This window comes from Pseudocercospora fijiensis, assembly GCF_000340215.1.
Source record: "Pseudocercospora fijiensis CIRAD86 unplaced genomic scaffold MYCFIscaffold_4, whole genome shotgun sequence".
Classification (NCBI taxonomy): Eukaryota; Fungi; Ascomycota; class Dothideomycetes; order Mycosphaerellales; family Mycosphaerellaceae; genus Pseudocercospora; species Pseudocercospora fijiensis.
Window position 1 is genome coordinate 1,347,026 of NW_006921535.1, and position 24,905 is coordinate 1,371,930.

At 51.6% G+C, this 24,905-nt stretch overlaps 7 protein-coding genes across 7 annotated transcripts; 4 read left to right on the forward strand and 3 right to left on the reverse strand.

Moving 5' to 3' along the window:
• Positions 1–3,856: 3,856 nt before the first annotated feature.
• On the reverse strand, positions 3,857–4,282 carry MYCFIDRAFT_174323 (uncharacterized protein; the record flags this gene model as incomplete). Its single annotated transcript, XM_007928016.1, has 3 exons — positions 3,857–4,144; positions 4,171–4,245; positions 4,277–4,282. 3 exons carry the CDS (start codon positions 4,280–4,282, stop codon positions 3,857–3,859), a joined length of 369 nt encoding a protein of 122 aa, XP_007926207.1.
• A 29-nt stretch (positions 4,283–4,311) lies between these two features.
• Positions 4,312–5,485, forward strand: MYCFIDRAFT_182631 (uncharacterized protein). The gene is made up of 2 exons (XM_007928017.1): positions 4,312–4,705; positions 4,791–5,485. Exons 1-2 carry the CDS (start codon positions 4,435–4,437, stop codon positions 5,402–5,404), a joined length of 885 nt encoding a protein of 294 aa, XP_007926208.1. The 5' UTR covers positions 4,312–4,434; the 3' UTR covers positions 5,405–5,485.
• A 3,227-nt stretch (positions 5,486–8,712) lies between these two features.
• MYCFIDRAFT_164120 (uncharacterized protein) lies at positions 8,713–12,525 on the forward strand. Its single transcript, XM_007928018.1, has 3 exons — positions 8,713–10,980; positions 11,125–11,463; positions 11,529–12,525. Exons 1-3 carry the CDS (start codon positions 9,136–9,138, stop codon positions 11,886–11,888), a joined length of 2,544 nt encoding a protein of 847 aa, XP_007926209.1. The 5' UTR covers positions 8,713–9,135; the 3' UTR covers positions 11,889–12,525.
• Positions 12,526–13,721: 1,196 nt separating this feature from the next.
• MYCFIDRAFT_215089 (uncharacterized protein) lies at positions 13,722–16,653 on the forward strand (the record flags this gene model as incomplete). The annotated part of the gene is made up of 2 exons (XM_007928019.1): positions 13,722–14,060; positions 14,416–16,653. The coding sequence occupies 2 exons, from the start codon at positions 13,722–13,724 to the stop codon at positions 16,651–16,653; spliced, it is 2,577 nt and encodes an 858-aa protein (XP_007926210.1).
• Positions 16,654–17,430: 777 nt separating this feature from the next.
• MYCFIDRAFT_211157 (uncharacterized protein) lies at positions 17,431–19,719 on the reverse strand. Its single transcript, XM_007928020.1, has one exon. It carries the CDS (start codon positions 19,598–19,600, stop codon positions 17,630–17,632), a length of 1,971 nt encoding a protein of 656 aa, XP_007926211.1. The 5' UTR covers positions 19,601–19,719; the 3' UTR covers positions 17,431–17,629.
• Positions 19,720–20,019: 300 nt separating this feature from the next.
• On the reverse strand, positions 20,020–21,071 carry MYCFIDRAFT_80393 (uncharacterized protein; the record flags this gene model as incomplete). Its single annotated transcript, XM_007927787.1, has 3 exons — positions 20,020–20,290; positions 20,364–20,823; positions 20,987–21,071. Coding segments are annotated over 3 exons (816 nt in total), but the record flags the coding sequence as incomplete, so codon positions are not given.
• Positions 21,072–22,024: 953 nt separating this feature from the next.
• Positions 22,025–24,223, forward strand: MYCFIDRAFT_174330 (uncharacterized protein; the record flags this gene model as incomplete). The annotated part of the gene is made up of 12 exons (XM_007928021.1): positions 22,025–22,208; positions 22,255–22,548; positions 22,604–22,631; positions 22,667–22,718; positions 22,804–22,925; positions 22,948–23,066; positions 23,098–23,142; positions 23,171–23,458; positions 23,485–23,530; positions 23,562–23,829; positions 23,856–24,128; positions 24,182–24,223. 12 exons carry the CDS (start codon positions 22,025–22,027, stop codon positions 24,221–24,223), a joined length of 1,761 nt encoding a protein of 586 aa, XP_007926212.1.
• Between the last annotated feature and the right edge of the window lie 682 nt (positions 24,224–24,905).

Consider the following 24,905-nt stretch of genomic DNA (forward strand, 5'->3'; position numbering starts at 1 on the left):
ATCCTTTATAGGTCTTAATCGATAAAACTCGTCTATAAGAGTAGCGATTATCTCTACAAAGTATATATCTAGACGCTCGTAGAGATAGTTATATAGCTATTCTTCCTTTTAGTATAGAAGCTTCTATAGATGCCCTTTAATAACGCTATAGTTCTTTATATATAGCTCGCTAAACAGTCGCTACTTCTGCTAATAACGATATATCGATCTAACGGTTATTAGCACCTTTGTCTTATTAATTATCTGCTTAGGAGTATAGCTATTAGCGAGGTAGGACTTAATAAGCTTCTATAGCGAATAGTTAATTAGAGCGGACTTTATACTACGCTAACAACACTTAGAAGTCGTCTATACCGCTGAAAATCGTCGATACGATTATATTAGGATTCTACGATATAGCAAGAGCTTAGAATAGCAGTATTACTAGCAAAATAGCGGTATAGGCGCTCGCTAAGCCTCTTCGGAGGTGCAGGGCTTCCCCGCCGGCCGACTAATAGGCTTTCCTACGCTTATAGTAGTACTAGATCTTCGCGTTCGGACTTCTACTTTGTGCGCTAGTTTGTAGTAGATTAGTAACGCCGGCTATTGCGGCGTCTACGTCTCCCTAGCTACTAAACCGAGCCCTAGCTAGCCGCCCGAGCCCTAGTATATCCCGAGATTACGAGATCGGCTGTTCTATATATAATCGCGTATAGAAGCGGATAATCGCGTCGATATAGGCCCCGCTAGCCGGGCAACTACTACAATACTGCTGCTAGCTACTGCAATACTACTGCTAGCTATAAAGCTAAAGTTTGTTAGTAAATTAGTAGTATAGCAAAATTGAAGGTGTTATTAGTTGCTATCTACTTAGGTCCAATCGGATTGCGACCTACGGCCTTGTAACTACGCGAGGCTATATATGCTAGCTTATACTAGTCTCTTAGTTGCTAACTAGCATACTGCTATTACTAAGTGAACTAATAGTGCTATTACTAAGTAAACTAATAGTGCTGTTACTATAGCACCTGTTAATAAAGCGGCCTTCCTACTAGCTATATAAGCGACTACTAGTGCTATTGCTAAGTAGCCTATCGTTATTGTTGCTTATACAATGCCGCCTACTAGCGGCTATAGTCTGCTTACTATCTCGCACGTTGTTCTTCTACCTATAATCGAGTGTTCTTACGTGCTCGGAGGTCTTTAATCTCTCGGCGGAGTGAATCTAGCTTAGAAGGAGGTTCTAGTGCTATTAGAAGTAAAGACTAGACTCGTAGATTATAGCACTCGAAGCCGCTTAGATAGCAAGCAGCGCTATACGTACGATTAGCCTTCTAGTAAGGGCATTATTAAGTACGGTATTGGCTCTTAACGTACTTATAGTACTTAACGGTCGTTCTTAGCTAAGTAAGTAAGACGCTAGGCTCGAGTGTAAACTTAGTCGTTCTAGCTATTGCTGTCTTCTGTCGCTTAGCGACTACTGTCTTATTTAGGTCGTCTAATTTACGTGCTATAGCAGCGCGCTTTGTTATATACAATGTAGCTCCGCTAGTAAGAGGTTTGCGGTTACTAAAGATAACCTCTAGCTCTCGTAGACGGACCGTTCTACGGAAGTCGATAAACTAGTGCTTATAGAAGTAACTTAGTAATAGAACAGCGCGATTGCCGCCTGTCTTAATAAGCTTTATTAAGTCGTAGATACATAGATAACTATAGGTCTTACGAAGGTAGTCGTTGTAGCGGCACCGTAAACAGCTATACGAGAACGCTAAGTGCTTTACCTCGTTGCCGTCGTCGTCGGTTATAGTAAGTAGAAGGTTCTTAGCTCGTAAATATAGTACCTTTACCTCGAGCAAGCAGTAGTCGCTTGTTGTACGAGAAACACTAGCCTAGAATAGTCTAGCTAGTGCCTTATTGCACCTCTTTAGGTTCTTAGTAAGAGCAATACGACGGCGGTCGTAACCTTCTTGCTACTATTGTAATAGGCTCTTAAAGAGCGTAAAGATGTCGTAGCGGCTGCTATAGTTAAGCTACTGTTTAATACGTCTATATATAGATTCAACTCGAGAGGTTGTCTTACAACTAAAGTAAAGAACCTCGTTAGTCTAGCAGTCGACAATATAAGCCTTATAACGCTACTAGTTGTTATAAAGGTAGGTCTTGAATATAGGATACACGTTATCTAACTTCTTTACGTTCTTATTAAACTCCTGTTCAGTTTAACTATAGATAGTATACGTAAAGAGCTGTAGAAACTTGTTAGTTTAAGGTAAGTCTATCTAGCTACTATCGCTCTTAACTTAACTAAACTCGCCTCGTTCCTTCCGGACTCGAGTTAGTATGTCTTGTTATAGATGCTAGTTATATACAATATTAGTAGACTCTAGAAACACCTCCTTAATAGCACCTATAAGGGCCTCTTTACGATTAGTACTAATAACCGATAGTATAGCGCAATCGGCTTGTTTAAGGCTCTTCCGGACGGCCTTTAAGAGCGTAACGAAGTCTAGTTTGTCTAGCTTCGGACGGATAAGACTAACGCCTAATTTAATCGTATCGTTTAAAGGACTAGCACTAACAATGTCTATTAGCTCGAGGTTATAGATATTAGTAGAGTATGTCGTATCTAATATAAGCGTATATAGCGTCTTCTTAAAGGCTTCTATTAAGCAAGGATAGAGGGCAACTATATACCGAATAGCTCTATTTTCCGGGTTGTTAATAATATCGTAGAATATAGCGTGTTTATCTAGCAACTTAATTATATGTTTAGCCTAGTTTAGTTGTCGACGTGCCTTAATATTGCGAGACTAGGCAATATTATTAATGTCCTTCGGCTTTAGTAGCACACTACGCCCTCGAAAGTATGCTATAATCTTCGAGGTTAGTATTCGCGCTTGCTAAAGCCGCTCTAGTTGCTTAAGGAACTAGACCGATCTTAATTGCCTTCTATATATAGCAAGGGCGACAATATCGTCTTTCTCGTAGTTATAGAAATAGTAGTCTTCTTCTATAGAATAGCGAATAACCTACTAGCCTTTAGGTTGCGCTAGATCGATAGCAGTAGCGTAGAAATAGAACCTATACCCTATCTTCTTCGAGGTCGACTTTCGCTATATCGCTGCCTCGTCCTATTTCTACGTACGCTTATCTAGTACGCCGAAGCAACTATATACGAAGCGGTAGCGGTATTTGATACCGTTCTTGTTCTTCTACGGCTTATACTACTTAAACTCGTACCTAGTCGCTTTTCCGAAAGCGTAGATATAGGACTTAAGGGCTCGATAGGACGGAAACTACGACTCTCGCGGTATTAGACTACGAGAACGCTCCTTTAGTAAGAATAGGTGCTTCTAAGGGCGTAGCGACACCGATCGATAGTCTAGAAGCGATATACGCTCGCGAGGTAGCGATAGTAAGCGATAGCGATAGCGACCTCGAATACGAGTCTCTAAGACTAATTAAACCTCCTCCTACGACTTAATATCTACTACCGTCGATTGCGCGTCTTCCGCGCTTTCTACTACTATCTCTATCGACTAAGCGCTTTCTACTACCGCGTCTACCGCGTCTTCTACTACCGCGTCTTCTACTACCGCGTCTTCTACTATTGTGTTATCGCCGCCGGCGATAAGATTATCGAGAAACTCGTCGTATAATAGAGATTTAGCTATTTTCGATAGTTACTAGGCAATCTACTATAAAAGGAGGAAGATATGCGAATTTTAGGTCTACGGTAGAATTCTTTCCTAGGTAACACGCTACGCGCCCGTTAATACGCGCTGCGCGCCCGTTAACAATACTAACTAAGAATAGAAATAGCCTGTATTAGGTGGAAAGAGTACGTAATTCTATACAAGGCGATTCTACAATGGTGCTAGCATCGGGATATGCTGGGGCTCGGGCGGCTAGCTGGGGCTCGGTTTAGTAGCCAGGCTACGTCTCCAGCAAGGCAGAGTGCTTCAGCTTTTGCCATCTCAGGGTTGTCAGGTTGGATTTGCCGCGCATGAAGTCTTTCGGCGTCACTGATGACTGGAGCGGGGCCAATAGGCTCAAATGTAGGCAAGCCGTCGTCCATCTCGAGAGCCATAATCAGCCATTGTTGTTCAAGGGGAGGACATGAAAAGGTGAAGCTAGTTCGAGAGAGCTGTTTCCGAAAAAGAGGCTAGTTGGTTGAAAAATGGGGCAAACCCTTGACAAAGATGCGCGCCGTAAAGTTTGCTGTGTACCTGCGGCAGTTTCCTGACGCGGAAATGCCTCCACACACTTCACACGGTCCACAAAGTCCGAAGAACACATACATTAGGGCCCTGGACCCTACCTTATCTTGTGGAATCTTTGTAAGCTCTGCATATGTTGACCACCGCTTTCGCAAGGCCATCAGTATTTAGAGCCGTGCAAAGAACGCAAGCAGTAAACCACCAGCTCCGACCTTTCAGTATCACAAATAGCGCCATGGCCATCACAGCTTGGGACAGACTCATCAGATATGTCTCTGCAAAAGACAATCAGATCAGATACGGCGAGCCCATAGTCAGCGGAGACAAGCCAGACATCGACGACTTGGCTCAAAAAGGAGGCCTCAAGGTCAAAATCCTCGAAGGCCCAACTCCAATCGAAGCAAAGCCAACAGGCCAAGAAGACGAAGTCAAACAACTTCTCGGCCCTCTCACACCAAAAGACGTCCCAAGCGTGCGTTGCATCGGCCTCAACTACAAAACTCACAGTACGTATACATATTCCGAGAGAGAGAAAAAAAAAAGCAAAAAACTTCGCCACCCACACTTAGGCTAACACCCCCAACCTCCCAGTCCTAGAAACCGGCTTCGACCTCCCCAAAAACCCAACCCTCTTCTTCAAATCCCCCCAAACAGTCACCGACACCCGCTCCCCCATCCCAATCCCCAAACTCGGTCAAACCCACCTGGACTACGAAGGCGAACTCACCATCGTCATCGGAAAACCCGCGAAAAACATCTCAGAATCCGAAGCCCTCGATTACGTCGCCGGGTACATATCAGGAAACGACGTCTCATGCCGCGACTGGCAGATGGAAAAAGATAAAGCGGGGATGATGCAGCAATGGGGGTTTTCGAAATCTTTTGATCATTATGCGCCACTGGGACCGGCGATTGTGAGTACCAAGGTACTCGGGGATGCGAGTGGGTTGAAGTTGAAGACTTTTGTGAATGGGGAGTTGAGACAGGATAGTGATACGGGGGATTTGTGTTTTGGGGTGAGGAAGTTGGTGAGTTTTTTGAGTACGGGGCAGACGTTGGCTGCGGGGACGATAATTATGACGGGAACGCCCGGGGGTGTGGGGATCGGGATGAAGCCTGAGCCGAAGTATTTGAAGGATGGAGATGAGGTTGTGGTTGAGATTGAGGGGATTGGGAAGGTTGTTAATGTGATGAAGTTTGAGTAAATAGATCTGATACAGTAATGTTACTGTGGTGATAGAATTTGGAGTTGGACATACTTTGCTATTAAGACCTACAGATTCGCGAACATTAATACCACGATCCAAGTCCTTCTCATTACGGTACCACGCCCAACTACTCCAAATACCTCTCAAACCGCCCCTCAGCAGGAGGCGTCGTATCCAAAGCCCCTCCTTCCCTCCTTCCCATCCAAACCCTCCGATCCTCTTCAAGCATATCCAAAACCTCTTCCTCAACATCATTCTCATCCGCACCCTCCTGAATCCTCGCAACCATACTAACTCTCCTCCTACCCGTGCTCGGAGCAGGCGTGACATCAGGCGTAGCAGAAGGATAAGTGTGCCGATGACTCGACGACGACGACGACGACGAACTTGCAGGATACTGAGAAGCACGAGCACGATGACGCGCCGCGGATCTTGCGATGTCGGCTGGTGTCTGGGGCTGAAGTTCTGCGGGGCGAGAATCGTTGTAGACTGTCATGCGAGGGGTGGCTGTTGGTCGTGTTGGGGGAGTGCCGCTTGAGATCCATTCTGAGCCTCGGACGGGCGAGGACATGCTGAGTGGCGATCTTGGTGATATGGCGCTCTCGCGTAAAGCTGTTGCTGGTGTGCTTGGGAGAGGGATTGGTGAGCTTGCGGTTTGATGGGGGGTTGGTATTGCTGGGGATGGGAGCGCGAGGCTCAGAGCTACCGCATCTTCGTCAGTAGACAGCGTGCTCAAGATGGAGTCTCGTTGCTTGCTGGCTGGTGGTGGAGGGTAATGGGTCTGGTAGCCATCTTGTATATCGGATGAAGAAGGCCGCTCCGGTGAGGAATCTTGCCGGAATGGATCCCCGTTCAGCAAAGAGATCCTTGCGCGAGTTCCTGGAGGGCGCTCAAATGATCGACCAACGGATCTCGGCCGACCATTGTTCATGCGACTGAGCTGTTGTGTGAGCTGCTGACTGAGCTCATCAAGTGGCGAAAGCTGATTATTCAGAAGGCGATCTAGTGCTGATCCAGGTGCGATGTCAAGAAGATCAGGATCAGGCTGTGGCATTGGATCATGATGATTCAGGCTAATATTTCTTGGGGATCTCGTTATCGTCTCTGCCCCATTCGCTGCTTGCGACCATGTCAGAGAGTTGCTGCGAGTACGCACTTCTGGCGTTGGGTGCGGTGGCGAGCGGAGTAAATTTGGTGTTGAGCGACTACTGGTTGACAAAGCGGGTGATATGGAGCGTGGCATCTGGCGGCCACTGTCGATATCTCTCGGGATGTTTAGGAGCGAGGCACTGAGACTGGATGCAGCAGAAACGCCAGAAGTGGCACCGGAAGCACGACGAGATCGCTCGAAGGTAGTCAGATATCGTCTCGAGCTGTCACGACGTTGAAAAATTACTGGACGTTGTGATCCACTGCCACGTCTAGCAGCGAAGGATGTAGGCGGAGCTCTTGTGTTGATATGGCGGTCTGAAATTGACATGGAGGGAGGTCCAGTGTTGTTCTGTTCATAGTTACGACTTCTTCGACGGGCTTGAGTAGCGGCCGACCGAGGCACGTACACAGAAGGGTTCCGGCCTGCCACAGATGTACGAGAATCCGGGTGACGGTGATACTGCGAGTTCCGTTCGAAAGGCGACCTCAGCCGAAGATTGATCCCTGCATCCAGGCTATCATGGCTTTCATTGGGGTTGTTGTCGGGAACAATTCGAGTAGGTCCTTCAACCGACGCACTCGTCGTCGAGCCAAATCGTGTTCGCGGCACAAAGACTGCAGCACCAGGATCGAAAGAAGATGCACTGGATGTTCCGGCCGATGCAGCCCATTCACGCTCATCGCTATTCATTGAGCGCAGTCGTCGACCATCCCAGGTACGCGGGCCTGCTCTTGCAGTCTGTAGGCGTTCCGCGAGTTCGTTCAATCCCGATGTCTGCTCATATACTGTAATGGGTGCTTGCTGCGAAGGATGGCGACGGGGTCGAGGGATAGAAGACGGACGAACAGGTTTCTGTCGGAGGCTTGGCTCAATTGAGACCTCATGCTCGCTTGGAAGACTTGTGATCCTCTGGGGAAGATGTGGTAAGCTGGGCGACGGTCCTGGTCTCGAAACTGGACTTCTTGAGGATTGAGATGCAGTGTCCGGATGGTGTCCGCGTGGCGATGAATCTTGGGTATCTCTATAGCCTCCCGGGTGAAGGGCAGAAAGGTGACGGGGAGAGCTGGTCGTTCTTTGGTGTGTTGCGTTGCCGAATGGACTTGCTGCCGAAGTTACGATTGTCGGGATCGGAGGGGAGTAAGTAGGGCTCAATTCGTCGGTGCAAAGTTTAGCCTCCGATGAACAAGAATCCGCTCTTGCTCGACCAATATTGCGGTGAGCTGGAACGACGCTGGCTTTCGTCAAGTGTCCCACAGCCGATCCCAGGCGCATGCCCGCTGTCCTAAGCGGTACATAATGACCAGCGTGTTTCGCAATGAAGCGTCGGTCGAAGTCAGTAATGTCTGATGAAGTGAGGTGTACACGAGAGGGAGGGCAGTGAAGCATGGCTTGTGCAGAAACAGAGGCAATGTACAGTACGGACAAGGCGTGCAACGGGAAGCCAAGGAGGCAGTTGAAGGAAGATGGATATGCATTGGATCCAGTGGCAGTCAGCGAGCTCCAATTGCCCCTGCCATTTGCTATGGTGAACTATGGCAAGAACACCTGCGTGGCGCTATACAATGTGCAAGTCCAGTGCACGCCAGTCTGGCTGGCTGGGTTGAGTGAGGAGTAGGCGTAGGCGTAGGCGTCGGCGTAGGCATCGGCGTAGGTAGGCATCGAGGACGCCTAAGCGATTGTGCGCTGTCGGCAATCTGCTTGAGAGAGCGGAACTCAGCACTCTCACAGGCTTCCTCAGTTCTTCGCCGCATGCTCTTTGACACGATACAAGAATGGTATAGGCTATGGCGTGAGCGGATTTGACAGCCTCGGCGTGTGGGCGATGGGCTCTGTCCTGTTCGCATCTGGCAGGCGTGCACTGGTAGAAGTTCCCATGTTGGTGTGAGGTTACCAGCAGGCGGCCTGAAACCGACGGCGAATAATGAGAGGGATTGAGTTGGAGAGAAGTGGATGTGAAGTGTAGTGTAAACAGTAAGGAGGCGTTTCATGTTAGATCGACCAGGAACTCTCGCAAAAATAGCTCGCTGCCCTGCCCTGCCCGCCGGTGATGACGAAAAGGGCGGCGGGAGGACGTTGCCAAGGCCTGAGGCTTGCTTTCGGTCCAAGGTACGGAGCGCATCATACGCAACCTCATCAGCAGTGTGAGCGACGACTTTTGTATGCGAGTGAGCGTGCGCAGAGGCACTTGGGAGCTTTGGTCTCTGGTCAATGGAAGACGTTGCATCTGTGACACCATACAGCAGACTTGGGCCAACGCTAGACACGCCGAGGGCCACGCTCTCCCGGCCGCGACATTGACAGACGTCGACCTCACGCTACCATCCGCTACGCTTAGCGACGCTACCACTACCACCACTGGCCGCGCAGGCACACGCATAGCAGACACAGACAGCCCTGATTGAGAGCCAAATCCAGCACGGCCAGCACACACCACCGCAGCTCCGAATAGCTCTCTCCGTACACACCGGAGCGAGGACTCCTCCTGCCCCAATACCACTAATGTAATGCCCGTCGCTCGCTACTACCGACACTGTACGCATACTCGGCAGGCGCTGCCTCAGCCACTGCCTCCATCATGAGCGCCGGCGACTTGAGTCTGTCCCAGTCGCTGGGCGGACTGCGCATAGCCAACCCCGACGACACCGTCACCGTCACCTCGCCCACCTCATCCACCGCTCCATCCCCTCCCCCGAACAGCAGACCTCCACCGCCGTCCTCACATTCATCCGAGAGCACAGTCACGCCCTCTATACAGCCTGCCAATCTGCTGCCCCCGCTTTCTCATGAGGCCGAGCAGAGCGAAGCTGGGCTCGGCTTCAACCCGGATGAGTACACCACCCACTCACAAGACCTGTCGCCCGCACCACCACAATACCCACCCAGACGGTCGCCTACGCAGGATCAGCACGAGTGGAACGATTCGCGGCCGAGCCATCGTGCAAGTATGCAGTTGACTTATCAGGCCCAGCAAGTCGCTCAATTCCCGCAGCAATATCCACAGCAGTACAATCCGCAATACCACAATCCAACAGTGCAGAGCTTAGCAGGCCGGCCGACGAGCGCCATGTACACCCAGCAGAATTCTAGTCAGAGCTCCGGCATGTCGGCCCAGAGCGGCTATCGCTATCGGGACGATCTGGCTTCTTCCGACGGCAGTAGCTCAGGACTGGCGCGGAGTGGATCGCGCTCTGCCAGACAGATCATGGCAGGAGGAGTTCCGCAAAGAGAAGCTAGTAGATCATACAGGCAGCCTGGCACACCTCTCAATGGAGGCAATGGCCCGCTACCGCCACGGGGGAACTCGAAGCGGGGACGCGCACCGACCGGAGGGTCGACGTCGACGGGAGGACGTGATGGCGCAGAACAGTCATATGCAAGCCCAGCATCAGTCCCGCGATCACGAGAAGAATGGGACGAGCGAGGAGCTGCAGTGAGTACACGAAGAGAAACGGATGGTTCAGGCAAGGAGAGGACGCGAGTCATCAAGAAGGGCGTCAAAGATTTCAACTTTGGCCGAACGCTAGGAGAAGGCTCTTATTCAACTGTGCTGGCCGCTACCGACAGGCAGACTCTGAAGGAGCACGCCATCAAAGTTCTGGATAAGAGACACATTATCAAAGAGAAGAAGGTTAAATATGTCAACATCGAGCGGGACACTCTGAACAGACTTACTGAGCATCCTGGCATTGTTCGACTATACTATACATTCCAGGATGAACGATCTCTATACTTTGTCTTGGATCTGGCATCAGGAGGTGAGCTCTTGGGGGCGTTGAAAAAGATGGGTTCGTTTGATGTGGAGTGCACAAGGTTCTACGGTGCCGAGATTTTGGATAGTATAGCATACATGCACAGCCGAGGCGTCATCCATCGCGACTTGAAACCCGAGAATGTCCTGCTCGACCGCGACATGCACGTCAAGATTACCGACTTCGGCACTGCGAAAATATTACCGGACCCCAAGGCTAATGGCTCCAACGAACCCGGCCATTCTTCCGGCAATCCGACAGATGGAGCCGAGACAGATCGCGCAGTGTCCTTTGTTGGTACTGCAGAATATGTCAGTCCGGAGCTACTTCGCGACAAGAACGCATGCAAAGCTTCTGATCTTTGGGCCTTTGGCTGTATTCTATACCAGTTGCTGGCTGGGCGACCTCCATTCAAGGCAGCCAATGAGTACCTCACCTTTCAAAAAATCCTGGCACTGGACTACACCTTTCCAGATGGCTTTCCAGAAGTCGCCAGGGACCTCGTAGAGAGACTGCTGGTACTGGATCCAGCGAGTCGATTACCCATCGAGCACATCAAGAACCACCAATTCTTTGATGGGGTGCAATGGGGAAAGAGTCTTTGGCGGCAAAAGGCGCCAAGACTAAAACCTTATGTGCCTCCCCCTGCGGAGCCGATAAAGCTGAATGGGGTCAGCAAGAATCATGGCAACGGCAGCAATATGGCGAACATGGCCGCCGCCGCTGCGTTGCAAGGGCAGCAAGCAGTGCAACAGCAAGCGCCAGCGCGAAGACCGCAGCTCCAAAACGTGACGGAGCTGCCACCACCAAGCCAGTTGGACATCGAATGGTCACCTGTACTGACACATAACAACGAAAGAATCCTCAAGCTCGGAAACTTGATAGTCACGGCAGCACCACAATCGAGTAGTCCAAATTCCAAGAATGGAGATGCGCAGACGCCAGAGAAGCCGAAATTCTCACGCTTCTTCAGCAGCAACACGACGAAGAAGCGAGAAAGGCTGGTGTTGATAACGTCGAGTGCAAGACTAGTGGTTGCCGCGGCAGGTGGAAATGAGAAGAAGTCGAAAATGGAGATCAATCTCGCTGCGCACGGATCGACATGCAAGAGCTGCGTCGATTCCAAAGGACTTACATACTGGACGATCGATACTGTAAGTCTACACTGCCACCACCAACACGCTGACGTGTCTCATGCTAATTGCACTCCGTTCCACAGCGAGACAAACACTACACCTTTGAAGATCCACGCGCAACCACAGCAGATCCGGCGGGCAGCAAATTCTCAACGCAGGAGTGGATGGATGCTGTGGAGCAAGCACGAGAAGTGGCGATTGCAACATCCATGACCAACTCATATTCTGGCGAAAGTATGCTCAACGACTTCAATGCGTCTACTCTATCAAGCCCGGCAGATTCTCTGGGTGGCGACGCAGCCATGCCTCTGAGTGGACCAAGTGTGAACGAGAGATACGCGTTGCGGCACACGTTGCGCAAAAACACCGACGAGGAAAGTTTAAAGGGCAGAAAGAGGTTCAGTAAACGACACAGCAAAAGTGGGCTTGCGGCAGTGTTCTAGTAGTTCGCTCCACGAGAGAGAAGCCACTGCTACGTGGGCGTGGCGTTGAGTGAGAACAGCACAGCGCCGAACGCGAACGCGAACGCCGTGTGGAGTTGCGCACGTGTGAGCTACAACGGCGTCCCTCACTTCCACCTCCGCAACGCCAACACGAATACTCACGAACGCCGTGTTAGCTGCTTTCAAAGCTTGGCACATACACCACACTACACCACACTACCTCCTTCTTGTCACCTTCTTTTTTTCACTCCTCCATCCATTACTCCATCCACGTCACGACGTTACGATCCTATTGCAGCAGCGACAGCTTACGATTTCTCATTCTCTTCTTTCTGTCGCCTTTCACGAAAGGTCTTGCATAGCTACTCCGCACCGTGTGGTGCTTTGTTTGTGGCGGTTTTATCTTAGCAAGCGGGCGTCGTGCTTCTCCTTGTGTTTTGGGTCTGACGAGATTCTGAACGTCTGGGCTAGAATAATGGAGTAGGCTGACTGAATTTTTGAATATGTACGTTGCATGGATGCTGGCGATTGAAGGGGCAAGGAAGGGAGGAAGGAATGGGATTGTTTTGGGGGTCTTTTCTTCCTTCTTCCAGCATAGAAAAAGAAACATTCGGTATATATGTACTGCTTCCTGTCGCCGATCTTCGCGTGGCAGACGGCTTCTGTGGGTACTTGTAGTAGTGTCATCTTTCGTCTGGACCAGACTTTTCCTTCTCGCCCATCTCCACAGTGTGCAGGCAGTGCATCCAATCTCAACGGTTGTCAGATCTCGTGCCGGGATGATGCCTGTGATGAGGCTCTGCGTTGTAGTGTTGTGGGTTTACAGCCCCTGAGAAATGGAGGTTGTGTACATCGTATATTATACTGGTGTACACCCATGGATACACATCGGGTATGCCCGAATACTAGGATATCCGAGCAATATTAAGCAGCTTGGCGGGTTGTAGCGGTTGTAGGCGGGATATCAGCGTATCCGATAACTCCGCCTTGTGTATACACAACGAGCTCGCCTGAAAGGGTCGTATACATAGTGTATTACAGAGCGTGTACACCATCCACAGGTTGGTGGACCCCATCACTACTGCGTTGGACTTTTTCCGTCCAGGGTAGGGCTATTATCGAATATCGATCGGGTGCACCGTGCACGAGGTGAAGGGTCATTTCATTTTGCGTTGTCGGTGCATCTGTGCTTTTTATTTTCTGATGTATTGCAATGCTAACTGTACGCTCGTTCTCGAAGCAGCGTGTTGGCTTCGGCTTCTCCTCGTCGAAAAAGTTGGTTACGTTGCACTACACACCGCCTGCACGTGTGCGACCAGGCCAGCAACACGCGCATCATGTCGCCTCCGCCTCCTGCACACCGGATGCTAAGCTAAGCATGGCGCGAAAATCTCCTCCCGATGGCTTCGGCGTTGCGTCTACAGGCCAGGCCAGGAACATGTCAAGAGGCTGGAAATTGCGATACATTGGAATATTGTTCACCCGGACCGTCGAGACGCATGTCAATCCAGCATACTGTGGAGGCTGCGTGATGGAGACTGTACGTACTATAGTATGGCATGCAAGCAAGCGTCTCCGGTCGCATCCAATGATTCAAATCAACCGCTTCTCGCGCATCTCGGACGTGCTGTTGTCGGCGCCTAAGTTATATCTTCCCCATTCACAACCTCAGTCCACGCATTGCCCGAGACTTGCGCAGTGGCTCCAGTATGGCCCTCGTCTTTCACGGCGCGAAATATTAATGCCACGGCCGCTGCCGAATGAAAGGGCAGGGCATCGACGTCGTCTTCAGCTCGCGTGCTCGCCAGGCATTGAGCCCGTTCTTCACATGCTATGCGCGGACGCGGCCGGCTAGTGGGCCTCCATATGCATCTTCAAGCCGCCGCCTCCTGCCAAATCAACGCCCAGAGTTACACCGCGCCACACCCTGGATCGAGTCTCTGGACTACTGTACTGTACGGTACTTTGACCGTGCCGGGCCATGGCATGGCATGGGTCGATCTGCTGCTGCGGGTGCCGAGCGTGTCACAGAGCGCAGCGCCTGAGAATTGTGGGCTCGACACTGGATTCCGAGGTGTGACGCTGCACCAATACATTTATTTCTGCACCCGTGTCCTGAGAAGCGCACTGGTGCTGTATCGGCAATCCTGGGCGTTGCATGGCTGCGCTCAGGTGCGATGCGCTCGCGTGTACACTGTACACCGTAACTCGGTCGTGATAGGATCTGTTACCTCTCTCATTCTCCTGCTCGCTCCTCTCCCCTCCCTTCTTGCGTCCTCTTGCGTCTATCTCTTGCATTGCTTTATCATCTGCGTAATCCTGTGTTTCACCTTTCGACCTGCCCTTTGATCCGCTGACATGGCAATCGAGCACACAAAGCAGAACAAAGACACCCACACCATGTAATCTCTCCTTGGCCAGATGATCACCATGCAGCCTTTGAGCATCACATCACTCTTTCGCTAAGACAAAGAGCACGAGCACGAGCATTAGCATAAGCATAAACATAATTCTGTAACGACGACAGTGGATCCTTGGCTTTCTGCGACTTCGACTCACTGCCATGGCCTCGCGAAACTTTGCGCAAGTCGCGCCGACTGCGGCTACGATTGCTTTGAATGCCTACATCTATGGCTACGGAGGCCACTCACTCGTAACGCCTCACGCGGCTCTGAAACAGCTCTGGTGGACAGATGCCAGGATTGAAGCCAAGGTGACACGAGCTTTCGTCGTCTCCAAGCTGCGAGGCGAGGAGCGAGAGTTTCTTGACAAGCCTTTAGCGTTTGGGGAAGGTCTCACAGATGATACTTATATGGAATGGATTCTGGACCGAGCGAAGCGATTCTTCCTCATCTTGACCGAAATTGGCGTGCCTGACCAGATTTTCGGATGCATTGACGACTCTTGGGACGACGACGATTTGCCTATCCCGCTCGAGAACGTCCGCAGCCTGGAATTGTCTTATGAGAACGACGAAGCACTGAACAAGAAGTTTTACGACATGCAATTTGTATACTTACTGCGAGAACTCAAGGAAGGTTCGCACATAGACTATGGACAGAAGGAACACATACCCATGGAGCATGTCAATACCCTGCCACCGGCTGTCTGTTTGCAGCCTTACGATCGCGTGCATTTCCCTAATCGGCCGGAAGAGGTCTTCATGCGCAGGAAGTTCATCTTGAAGGACGCCGAAACTGGCGAGTCGCATTACGACAAGTACTTGCGTGACATTCGAAAAGCCCGAGCATTATCACATGAGCACGTGGCGAATTGTTGGGCATCATATACCAGCGACCAAGCTGGATTCGTCGTCTCTGATTTTGTTGCCGAACACACCTTGGGCACATTCATCGAACATCGCACACCCACACAATTTCTTAGAGTGTCGGCGAGAGAGAGGCCGATACTACTGTGCGAATGGATGCATTGTCTGGCCGATGCAGTAGCATCACTACATCATCGAGGCGTAGCACATACACAGATACGACCATCGAATGTATGGATCACCAAGGAGAACAAGATTGCGTTCGCAGACGTGGGATCGATCAGCACTCTCCAACGAGGCAAAAAGTCTCCCAAGACCGAAGCCTACGACTACGCCGCACCAGAATCGCATATTTCCAAGCGACCGGTCACGCTGAAATCATCACCACCGCCCATCAGCAGCATGAACGCCTTCAGCAAGCTCCGAAAAATGAGCGCCATTTCCGTCTCGACCATCAACAGCAACTCCACGAGCGGCTCCTCAAGTGGCGGCAGCACTCGCAGCAACAGTATATGCGGTCAAACGATCGGAAGTCCGATAATACCCACCGCTTCATCAAACGAATCAGGCCGATCAAACAGCCTCACCACCCTCCAGACACCCTCCTCCCCCTCCATCGACGTCCCTCACTCTCCCCGCTCAACGCGAAACTTCTCCCGCCACATCCCATCCCCAACCTCCCAACCCCTACTCATGCCCTCCTCCCGCCCCACAATCCTCGACCCGGACACCCTCCGCGACCTCCCCACCTCCAGCCCCGAAATGAGCGACATCTGGTCCCTCGCCTGCCTATACCTCGACATTTTAACCTTCATGCTCAAAGGCAAAATCACCGACTTCATAAAATTCCGCTCCTCACGCTCCAGCACCACCGCCACCAGCAGCGACTCCACAACCAAAAAATCCCATCGCTCCCGCACCGATACATCCTTCCACTCCTCCGACCCGGAAAAACTCTCGGCCTGGATCCTCATGCTCGAAGACGAAAGTCTCAAGCATCCCGGCGAACAAATCTATCGCTGCGTCCCCGATCTTTTGAGATTGGTGAGGGTGATGATGTCGCAGAATTCTACGCTACGGCCGACGGCTCTTGAGGTCAGGGATCGGATTTTGGAGATTTTGGTGGGGGAGGGGGGTGTGGAGGTTTTGTGTTGTGGGGGGAGGGAGTGGCCGGGTTTTGATGATGAGAGTTGTGGGAGTGGGAGTGGGGGGAGGACGAGGAGGAGGAGGAGGGATAGTCCGCAGGAGGGGTTTGGGGGTGGGAGTGGGAGTGGGAGTGGAGTTTTTGGGGTGAGGAGTCGGAGGAAAGATGAGAGTGAGAGGTGTGTGAGTCGGTTTGATGGGGAGAAGGAGAAGGAGAAGGAGAAGGATGGGAGTGATGGGATTAGTGTGGTTTCTAGGACCGAGTCGAGTTTTACTGCGACGATGGAGAGGAGGAGGAGTTCGGCTACGGCGAAGTTGAGTACTTGGAAGACGAGGTTTTTCAATTCGGGATAGCGATGAATGAGATATGTGGTATGGTGTGTGATGTATGGCGGATACCCCCTTTTGGTTGGATATGGTTGTTGAGTGAGGATGAGGATGAGGATAAAGGTTTTTGGTAAAAAGGCTTGGTGCCGCCGTTTGAGTATACTTCTTTTGATATATGTAAATGATTGCTGTTATATGTGTATCAACCCGCACTTTCAAAGTGTTCAACGCTTATTCTAATCCTAGAATAGCCCAGGTATTGATAACTACTGTGCTAGCAAAACTTTTCGAATCTTCTTCGGTAGGACCATGACATCCTTCCTTGCCGGTCTCGTCTCGTCCTCGCCATCGATATTTTCGCAGATAAGAAGCTACTAATCAACGATCCTGAAACTCCAATCCGCGTCCATCCCGCCCTTGTACGAAGAGCTTCCTACGTACGTATCGCTCAGACTGAAAGCCATAGCAGACCTTTTGCTTTCTGATAGAAATGGCCTCTTCCAGTTCGCGGCTTGGGGAAACGAGGTTTCTGTTCGAACTGCCCGATAGGACTCAGCGATTAGGCAGAGGAACAGAGTGGCTGAGTCAGTGAGCATCGAGAAAAAGCAAGACTGCGACTTAATCGGAATTGCACAGTCCTCCCAAGCTGTATGGGTGATGTCCAGACTTGTGAGGACATTGATCATCGACGTCGACAAGGGCTTCAAGCTCCAAGCCGAAGTCGAGTTTTAGATACTGAGGGAGAGGCAGAGGCAGAAACATCTTCGACGATCCAAGTGAATTGGATGTGTTGAGAAGGAAAACCAGCAGATGGGAGAGTTCTTTGCTATTGGTATCATTCTACAATGGCACATTTACTTTTACACTGTATCCTGCAACCGAGAGCTTGCTCTAGCCATGATGGAGCAGCATGCCTCATTCAATTTTCGCCAAACGCCGCTGCCATGCATCAAAGGTACAAGCTCGTTGAGAACGCACTCCTAGCTCGTCTTCCTCTCTGGGCTTAGTACGAGTGTGCATCGTTGTACCGACGCTGTTCGCGAGGCTCCCGCTGCTGGCGATCGTAGCCAGATCTTCTGCCAGCTCCATATTCACCGAATCGATCTCGTCCTCCATATCTGCCTCCTTGCTCTCTGTCCCCTTGGGATCTACCTCCGAATGACCGATCCGACTGGCCACCTGTACGTGGTCGGTTATATTCCGTATCTCCAATATTGAGTCCTTGAATTGATGTCAGACGAAGTTTCTGAGCAAGCTGGAATGGTACTCGTGGTGGTTCCGAAAGCCCCCAGCCGTATCGGGACAAACGGTTCATCAAGTCTACGACTTGCTGCTTGCGCGAGAACCAGTTATAGACGCCCAGCTGAGCCAGGTAGACCTTTGCCTTCTCTCCTGTCGGCACATTCTTGATTGCCTTCTGATACATAGCGAGAACTCTGCCCGCGCTGGCAGGGACGTCAGAGGCTTGAGTCAGGTCCATCTTCGGTATGAGGAGGGTGTCGTCCTTCGTGAGTGGAAGGTCTCGCAGACGGTCGCGGGCCTCGCCGGCCTCGATGGGGTTAAGGAAGATCCAGCCCTCACCCTCCTTGCCAGCACGGCCAGTACGTCCGATGCGGTGAATGTACTGCTCACGACTTGTCGGAAGACCGACTTGAATGACGTGGGTGACATTCGGGAAGTCCATGCCACGTGCTGTGACATCGGAGGAGAGGAGAATTGCGGAAGTAGCCCTGCGGAACTCATCTGACGCTCTCGTTCTGCCACTCTGACTAAGCTTGGCATGAATCTCCAAGATTTTAGTGGGATGCCATGGGTGAGCACCGTAACCACCGAACGAGTCTTGCTGCTGTGCTCCTTGCAGAGACAAAAGAGCAGAAGCGGCCAGGGTAACTTCAGCAGTGCTGTTGAAGTACACAATCGCCTTGAATGGCTTGCCGGTTGTCTTGGAATCATCGATGGCGCGCTGGCAAAGCTCAACGAGCGATGGCACGCAATTCTCGAGACCTTGCAACAGGACAGACCTTTGTGGGATTCGTGCATGTGTTGGCTCTTCGTCATCTCTTACGCACTTGACGAAGTTGAAACCAGGCTTCAACGTCTGGCGCACAATGCTGACAACTTCCCGCGGTACGGTGGCGGAGAACATGAGTGTTTGGCGATCCTTTTCTGCACGAGTGGGTAGAAGACGCATGATCTCCTGGATGTCTGGCCAGAAACCTTGATCGAGCAGTCTATCGGCCTCGTCGAACACGAGCGCTGAGAGATCTGGCGCCTCGACCCTAGAGTATGGGTCGGTCAACAGATCCTTCAGACGTCCTGGAGTGGCGATCAAGACGTGGCAGCCATCGCGCTGAATCGCGCGCAGACCAGCGCTCTTCTGTGTTCCTCCGACAGCTGTCTGAACGATGACTCCCGTGTTCCTGGTCAGCTTCTTTGCCTCAGCTGCGATCTGCTCGGCCAGTTCTCTCGTTGGCGAAATGACGAGTGCGCGAATGTCGTCAGCGGTCGTTCGTGGTCCGCGGCGTCCGTAGCCTGAGCCATTGGCAAGCTGTGGGTCGACTTCAATGATGCGCTGAAGGATGGGAAGCAGGAAAGCCAACGTCTTGCCAGTTCCCGTCTTCGCCTGCGCGATCACGTCCTGACCCTTCAAGGCCTCGTTGATAGTCTTAGCCTGAACTTCAGTCATGGTATCCAGACCCATGTCTCTGGTGAGTGTGCGCACGACATTGTCGTGAAGAACGCCGCTCGATCCTAGGTCGGCGAACTTGGTGAGCGGCGTGGTGGAGTCGGAGTCGGTGTCGGTGTATTCTTGGCGGCGGATGGCGGATTGGTGCAAGCTGCGTATCGCTGGCGCTGATCTCGAGACGGCGAAGCGCGTGGCGTCAATTCGTCGGAAGCATTGCTGCGCTGCGCTGCTTGGAAGAGTTGATGATAACTTCTGAAGTGCTGAGCACCTCTGGAAAGCCCTGCGCATCTTGTTTTGCTGTACAACGTGTCTCCCGGAGCAATGTCAATCAGGTGGAGTTGACTGTGCGACACTCCAGCAAATACTAATACAACGGCGATGAAAAAAACGCGAGAAGTGATGGTTGTGGGAGTGGAGGAAGATGGTCGTGTCTCCTATCGAACTTTTTTCCGGCTAAGTTAGCCCTTCGCGCATCCCTGTCAAGTGGCGTCGGCAATGCCAAGCGACTTCTCCGCGACTTCACTCATGCTTAATAAGCTCCAACCTTCCATCCTCGAGCCCATCTTTTCCTTTACACTGATGTCCTTAGCTTAACGTTGCCCGAATCATCCCATCCAGTGCCATCCAGTAATCTCCATTCGTGTGTACGCCGTACCCTGCACAATTTCTGGCTGGACTGTTGATGCGAACCATGCCTAGCCACACACCATCTCGTTCGTCGCTGCATCAAGCTTGAGGCGAAAGCACTTCGCGATCTTGTCCAGGTCGCCGAGTCTCAGACCTTTGAACTCCTCGCGTTCACACATTTGCTTCACTAGGCTTTCTGCCGTTTGGAGCGTCAGATTGATCTGTGGCAGAATGGCAGATTGCCGGATCCACCAGAAGTAGTTTGGATGCCCTCCGAGCTGGTTCAAGGTAGTGACATTTGGCTTGGGATGGGTCTGGATGTCCAGTGTTGCCCAAATCTCTTTCTGGAGCCTGCATCGGCGACTCAATGTTAGTCACTCCTCGGAGGGCAAGTTCAGGGTCAAAGGCGCTTCAATTTGCTCACCGGCTACTCAGATCGAGATATTCACGAGCACCCTGAGCTTGAGTCTCGGCAAAAATCCTGAACGTGACGTGTCGGAAGACCGCAGCGCTGCCTAGAATTCGCAGGCACCGCTTTGTACCGCGTTGAAGTCCGAGATTACCAGCATTGCGCCAGGTGTGCGCGTTGAGACAGTTGCTGCCGATGGTGAGAATAAAGTGACACTCCGAGAAGAGGATCGGCAGCGACTCGGAGCGCATCTGTTTGCATACTAGAGCGATCGGTGGGTACTGGAATTTGGCGAGGCTGTATTTGGGTGTTGGGTCTCCCGAAAAGGCGTAGGAGTAGATTCTGTTGCGAAGCTCTGCTGGCAGGTCGAGGAATCGAAAGGTTTTGCATGTTGGAGTTGCCTCTTCTTGGGGCCGTGTTCCCCCGTTGCCCGCCGACAGGCGCGCACTGCGGCGCGCCATTTCTGACTTGTGGGCTGGATAGAAAGAATTACGGGGCAAGAGAAAGACAAGATGATGGGTGAGAGGTTTGGTTGCTAGGGTAACCCGAAAATCTGTAAGCACGTCCCCAAATTCAGTGCTGGACATCAAGCACAGAAATATTCGCAGCTTTCCGCAAATGAACGACTGGCGACTGACCTCTTGAGACGCGAATAGCATGGCTGATGATCTCTTCACGAGCTCTTCTTAGGATCGAGACGATCGCATGCGAATACAAGGCCATAGGTAATTTCACAAGACTTCGTCCATATTGCGGGTGCCGTAAGAGCCACACGCTGCAATATCATCCAATTAGACGAGAAGCCGATCCATTCGACACACGCAGGATGCTTTGAAGGGCACATCGCCGCAAAAGAGCACTTGCGGCTCCAAGATCCTATCGAATACACAGTATCGCACTTCGTTTCTTCACCTCTAACTACCCGGACGCCAACTGGACGGACGCCCTGCCCTACATCCAAGCGGAACTCAACAACGCGAGGAACGCATCCACTGGGGAAATCCCGAACGTCCTGATCCAGGGTTTCAAGACGAACCTCGACGCCCTGAATCCCCGCTGGCTTCTGATGTAGCGACCATCCTTTAGGACCATGAGCAGAAGCAGTGCCACGAGTAAGCCGCTCTTGCCCCCACATTGAATGCAGGTCTCGTTGCGCGCGGCATCCAGATCGCCTCGTCGAGGAACATTGTTAAGCTGAGAGTGGTTTGGAAGTGGGCAAACAGATGCTCACGGAGCGTTCTGCTTAGCTTGGAGGTCATACTGTGTCGCATTGAATGGCTTTTTAACAGATGCGCGTCGCTTGAGCGGCGCTATGTGAGTGGGCGCATGAGGAACACCACCCAGTCCAGAAATCTTCTTCCAGCTACTGTCATCCTACTGATGCGGTCCTGGTCCTACCCGCTAGCTATTGACTTTTGAGCGGAAATAAGACTTCTTTGTCCGGCTAGGGCGATCACCTAACTTCGCACGCGACCCGCAGAGCTCTGATAAGTGTTCGATCATAAGACATTGGGGCACTACCTCCCGTTGTCCACTTGCTCAGCTTCACACGGAAGCGAGCGCCACGGCCTCTCCTGCGAGTAAATGGCATTATCGGCGAGAATTGTCTGCCTTAGGAACACGGAATCTGCACCGTTTGCTGCCGCACGAGCCATCTCACATGCGAATTCTGTCACATGCAAATCTTGCATCATCGCGCTGCTAACCCTTTAAATAGAACCTGTGACTCCAGATATCAACATCTATATCCACGTCAACATCAACACCCCCTCGACCTGGCGAGCGAGCTCGAGAAGGTCGCACTCTGCGATATTGTCAGCAACCTCGTGGCCCAAGAAGTCGCGATCACTTCCGCCCGAAGTAAGTCAAAAGATTTGTATGTAAATCACATGCTAATGTCTTCCAGACTTCTGGGACGCCGCCTCGACTGCCGCCTCGACTCGTGGTTACGAGCGCTCAGGCCCGGAGATCCGCTATATCTTGAACAAGTGCCATCAAGAAGGCCGCGCTGTGGCTAATGCCACTCGCTATATCCAAGACAAGATGCGCGTTGGAGGCGGTAAATGCCCGGGTAAAATTTCGGACTACAATGCACCAGGATTCGTTAGCGAGGATCAGAAAAAGCGCCTGGAGGAGACAGCTAAGGCGGTTGCGCTGATGGACGAGAATGGAGAGGGCAAAGGCTACGAGATGAGTTTTCGTGGGAAACAGAACTATTATGCGACGCGGTAGCGACTCAGCGTCACGAGATTGAGATACAGGCGAAGAAGACGAGCTTAGCATGTGACGGCGGGCGCGCCTGTGAAGCGTGGCAGTAGATCACCTAGCCAGGACCCCTCGAATGAAGACGACGATGACCTTGCCATCCGCGTTTCATACCACCTTTCCGATAATCTATCGTTTAGAATCCTATTCGACCTGAAACAAGCCTGATATAGGTGAATACGCCTGATAGGTTGCGACAATGCAGTGGAATTTCTTCGCGCTTATATACCCTAAAATTTTGTTGCTTGGCAACGGTGATGCATATGAAAAGCTTGGCGTTCCGCGTTTACAATCCCTCCCTCCAGCTTCTTGGTCCGCGCTGATCGACTCTGAGGAAGCCGCACATTCTTGTTTGTCTATGCCCCATCATATCGATTCTCGTTGATGAGGATTATGTTCTGCGTGCCCGTCGCCGTTCGGCTCAAATGATATTCCAGAGAACAATGCCCCGGAGTGAACAACCGGCAGCGAATGGAATGCGGAGAGGCAGTCTTGGAGCCGAATCGTTGGGCGAGCAAGACTGCAGTCCGTGTTCCGAGAACCGAAGGATCAATAAGCAGTTGAGCCTATCAAGTTGCCGGTCGCGTCGACGAATGATGTTGGACTTGGTGGAGAGACAGCTGCTGATTCGGAAATAGCTGGTAGCAAGCATTCCTGCCATACCAGAAATAGAGTTGAGATGCCAAGCCAAGGTGAATGGCAAGGAGGGAGGAAGCAAGCACGCATGTGCACTTCGCTCCTGCATGGACCAGAACCAGGGTTGCCGCGTGTGCACCTGCACGTCGTACCGCTCCCGCTCGCATTGAAAGCCGAAGAACAGCCGCTCCCAGGCGATGTGGTAGGCTGTGTACTGTGTTTGCATCATGTCTAGATAAATGCTCTTCCCTTCTCACAATGGTGTTCGTCCTCGCACCGCAGTTTTGCAATACAAGCACGCACTCATTAGAGCACATCACCTCGACAGAATCGCTTCAAAATTCTCCTTCGGTCACGGCAGCTGCTTCAGATGAACGCCCAAGTCGTAGTCGTCTGCGTGATCGTGGGCGCAGGCGCCGCCGTGCTGATCGGATATGCCACAACACGCTACTTCTTCGGCAACACCTCCAACAATGACGGGCCCACGGATGAGTTCAACCAGGCAGCATATATGCGTGAAGTCAGACTTCGCAATGTCGAGCAAATAGGCGCTATAAACGGCTATGGTCACCGACATATGGTATGCGCAGATGCTGTTGATGCAAGGCAAGACTGACTCTTCTTTCCAGGCACGGGCTCGGGCGGACGCTTACTCTGATCACACCTCAATGGCTTAAGAAGCCGCAAGGCAAGCAGATCCACTCCATATCTCATTCGCCACGTCTGACAGCGTTGCAGGGTTACCAGAGTTTCCATAAGCAAGCATCACAGCGCATAATCCGAGATGGTCTTGATCCGACTTCCATCCGCGCCATCCAAATATCGAGTGACCCGAACTTCGAAGCATATAGCAGACCTATTCGCCAGCAGCTCAAAATTGTGCACCCTTCGATCCTCCGAGGGCAGTATTGTGTCGTTGATCGGCGGTTGAGCAGAGCTATGGCGAGAAGTTGGAGTCGAGGCCGGAGAGATAGGCGGAGGAGTGAGTCCGAGGTCTTCTTCTTCGATGGTTACAATGCGAGCAGCTAGCTCTCCGCTGCTCCCTGCACCAAAAGTGCATTCCTTGCCGGGAGATCTATGGATGAGATCAATGGCTTTGCGTCGGAGGGAGGGTACTCGGCATTTGAGAGCAACAACAAACAGAGCAGGCACGGCGCCGAGCTATCATATACATCAGTCAAATACATACTTGCAACGCTCCAAGAACGGCGCACGTACCTCGAACGTAAAAGATGGTCGCTCAGGCGACTTGATGTTGACGTAGATTCCAGCAAGTCGGACGACTTCTTGAAAAGTCTCCGTATACTGATCGAACACGGTCTGGTAGAGCGAGAGCCTGGCCTTGAGAAACATTTTGGAGATGTGGTAGTGCATAAGAAGACACGCTTCTCCCTCACCTTCTTCGCCATGGTTGTAGAAGTAGCTAAAAGCGGCTAGCCATTGTTCGAAACGGTCCTCGCAGAGTTCCTGAAGCTCTTGAAGTTCGCTTGTCATCCAGCCATCAGACAGTGCTCCAGTCAATTCGATGTCACGCATCCGCAGTGGAAAGGCGGTATCTTCAGGCGCATGCGCCGCCAGTAGTGGCTCCGCAGAAAAAGACTTAATCGATTTCTCATCCATCTCAGGGGATTCGGTCTTGAATCTGGTGTAGTATGG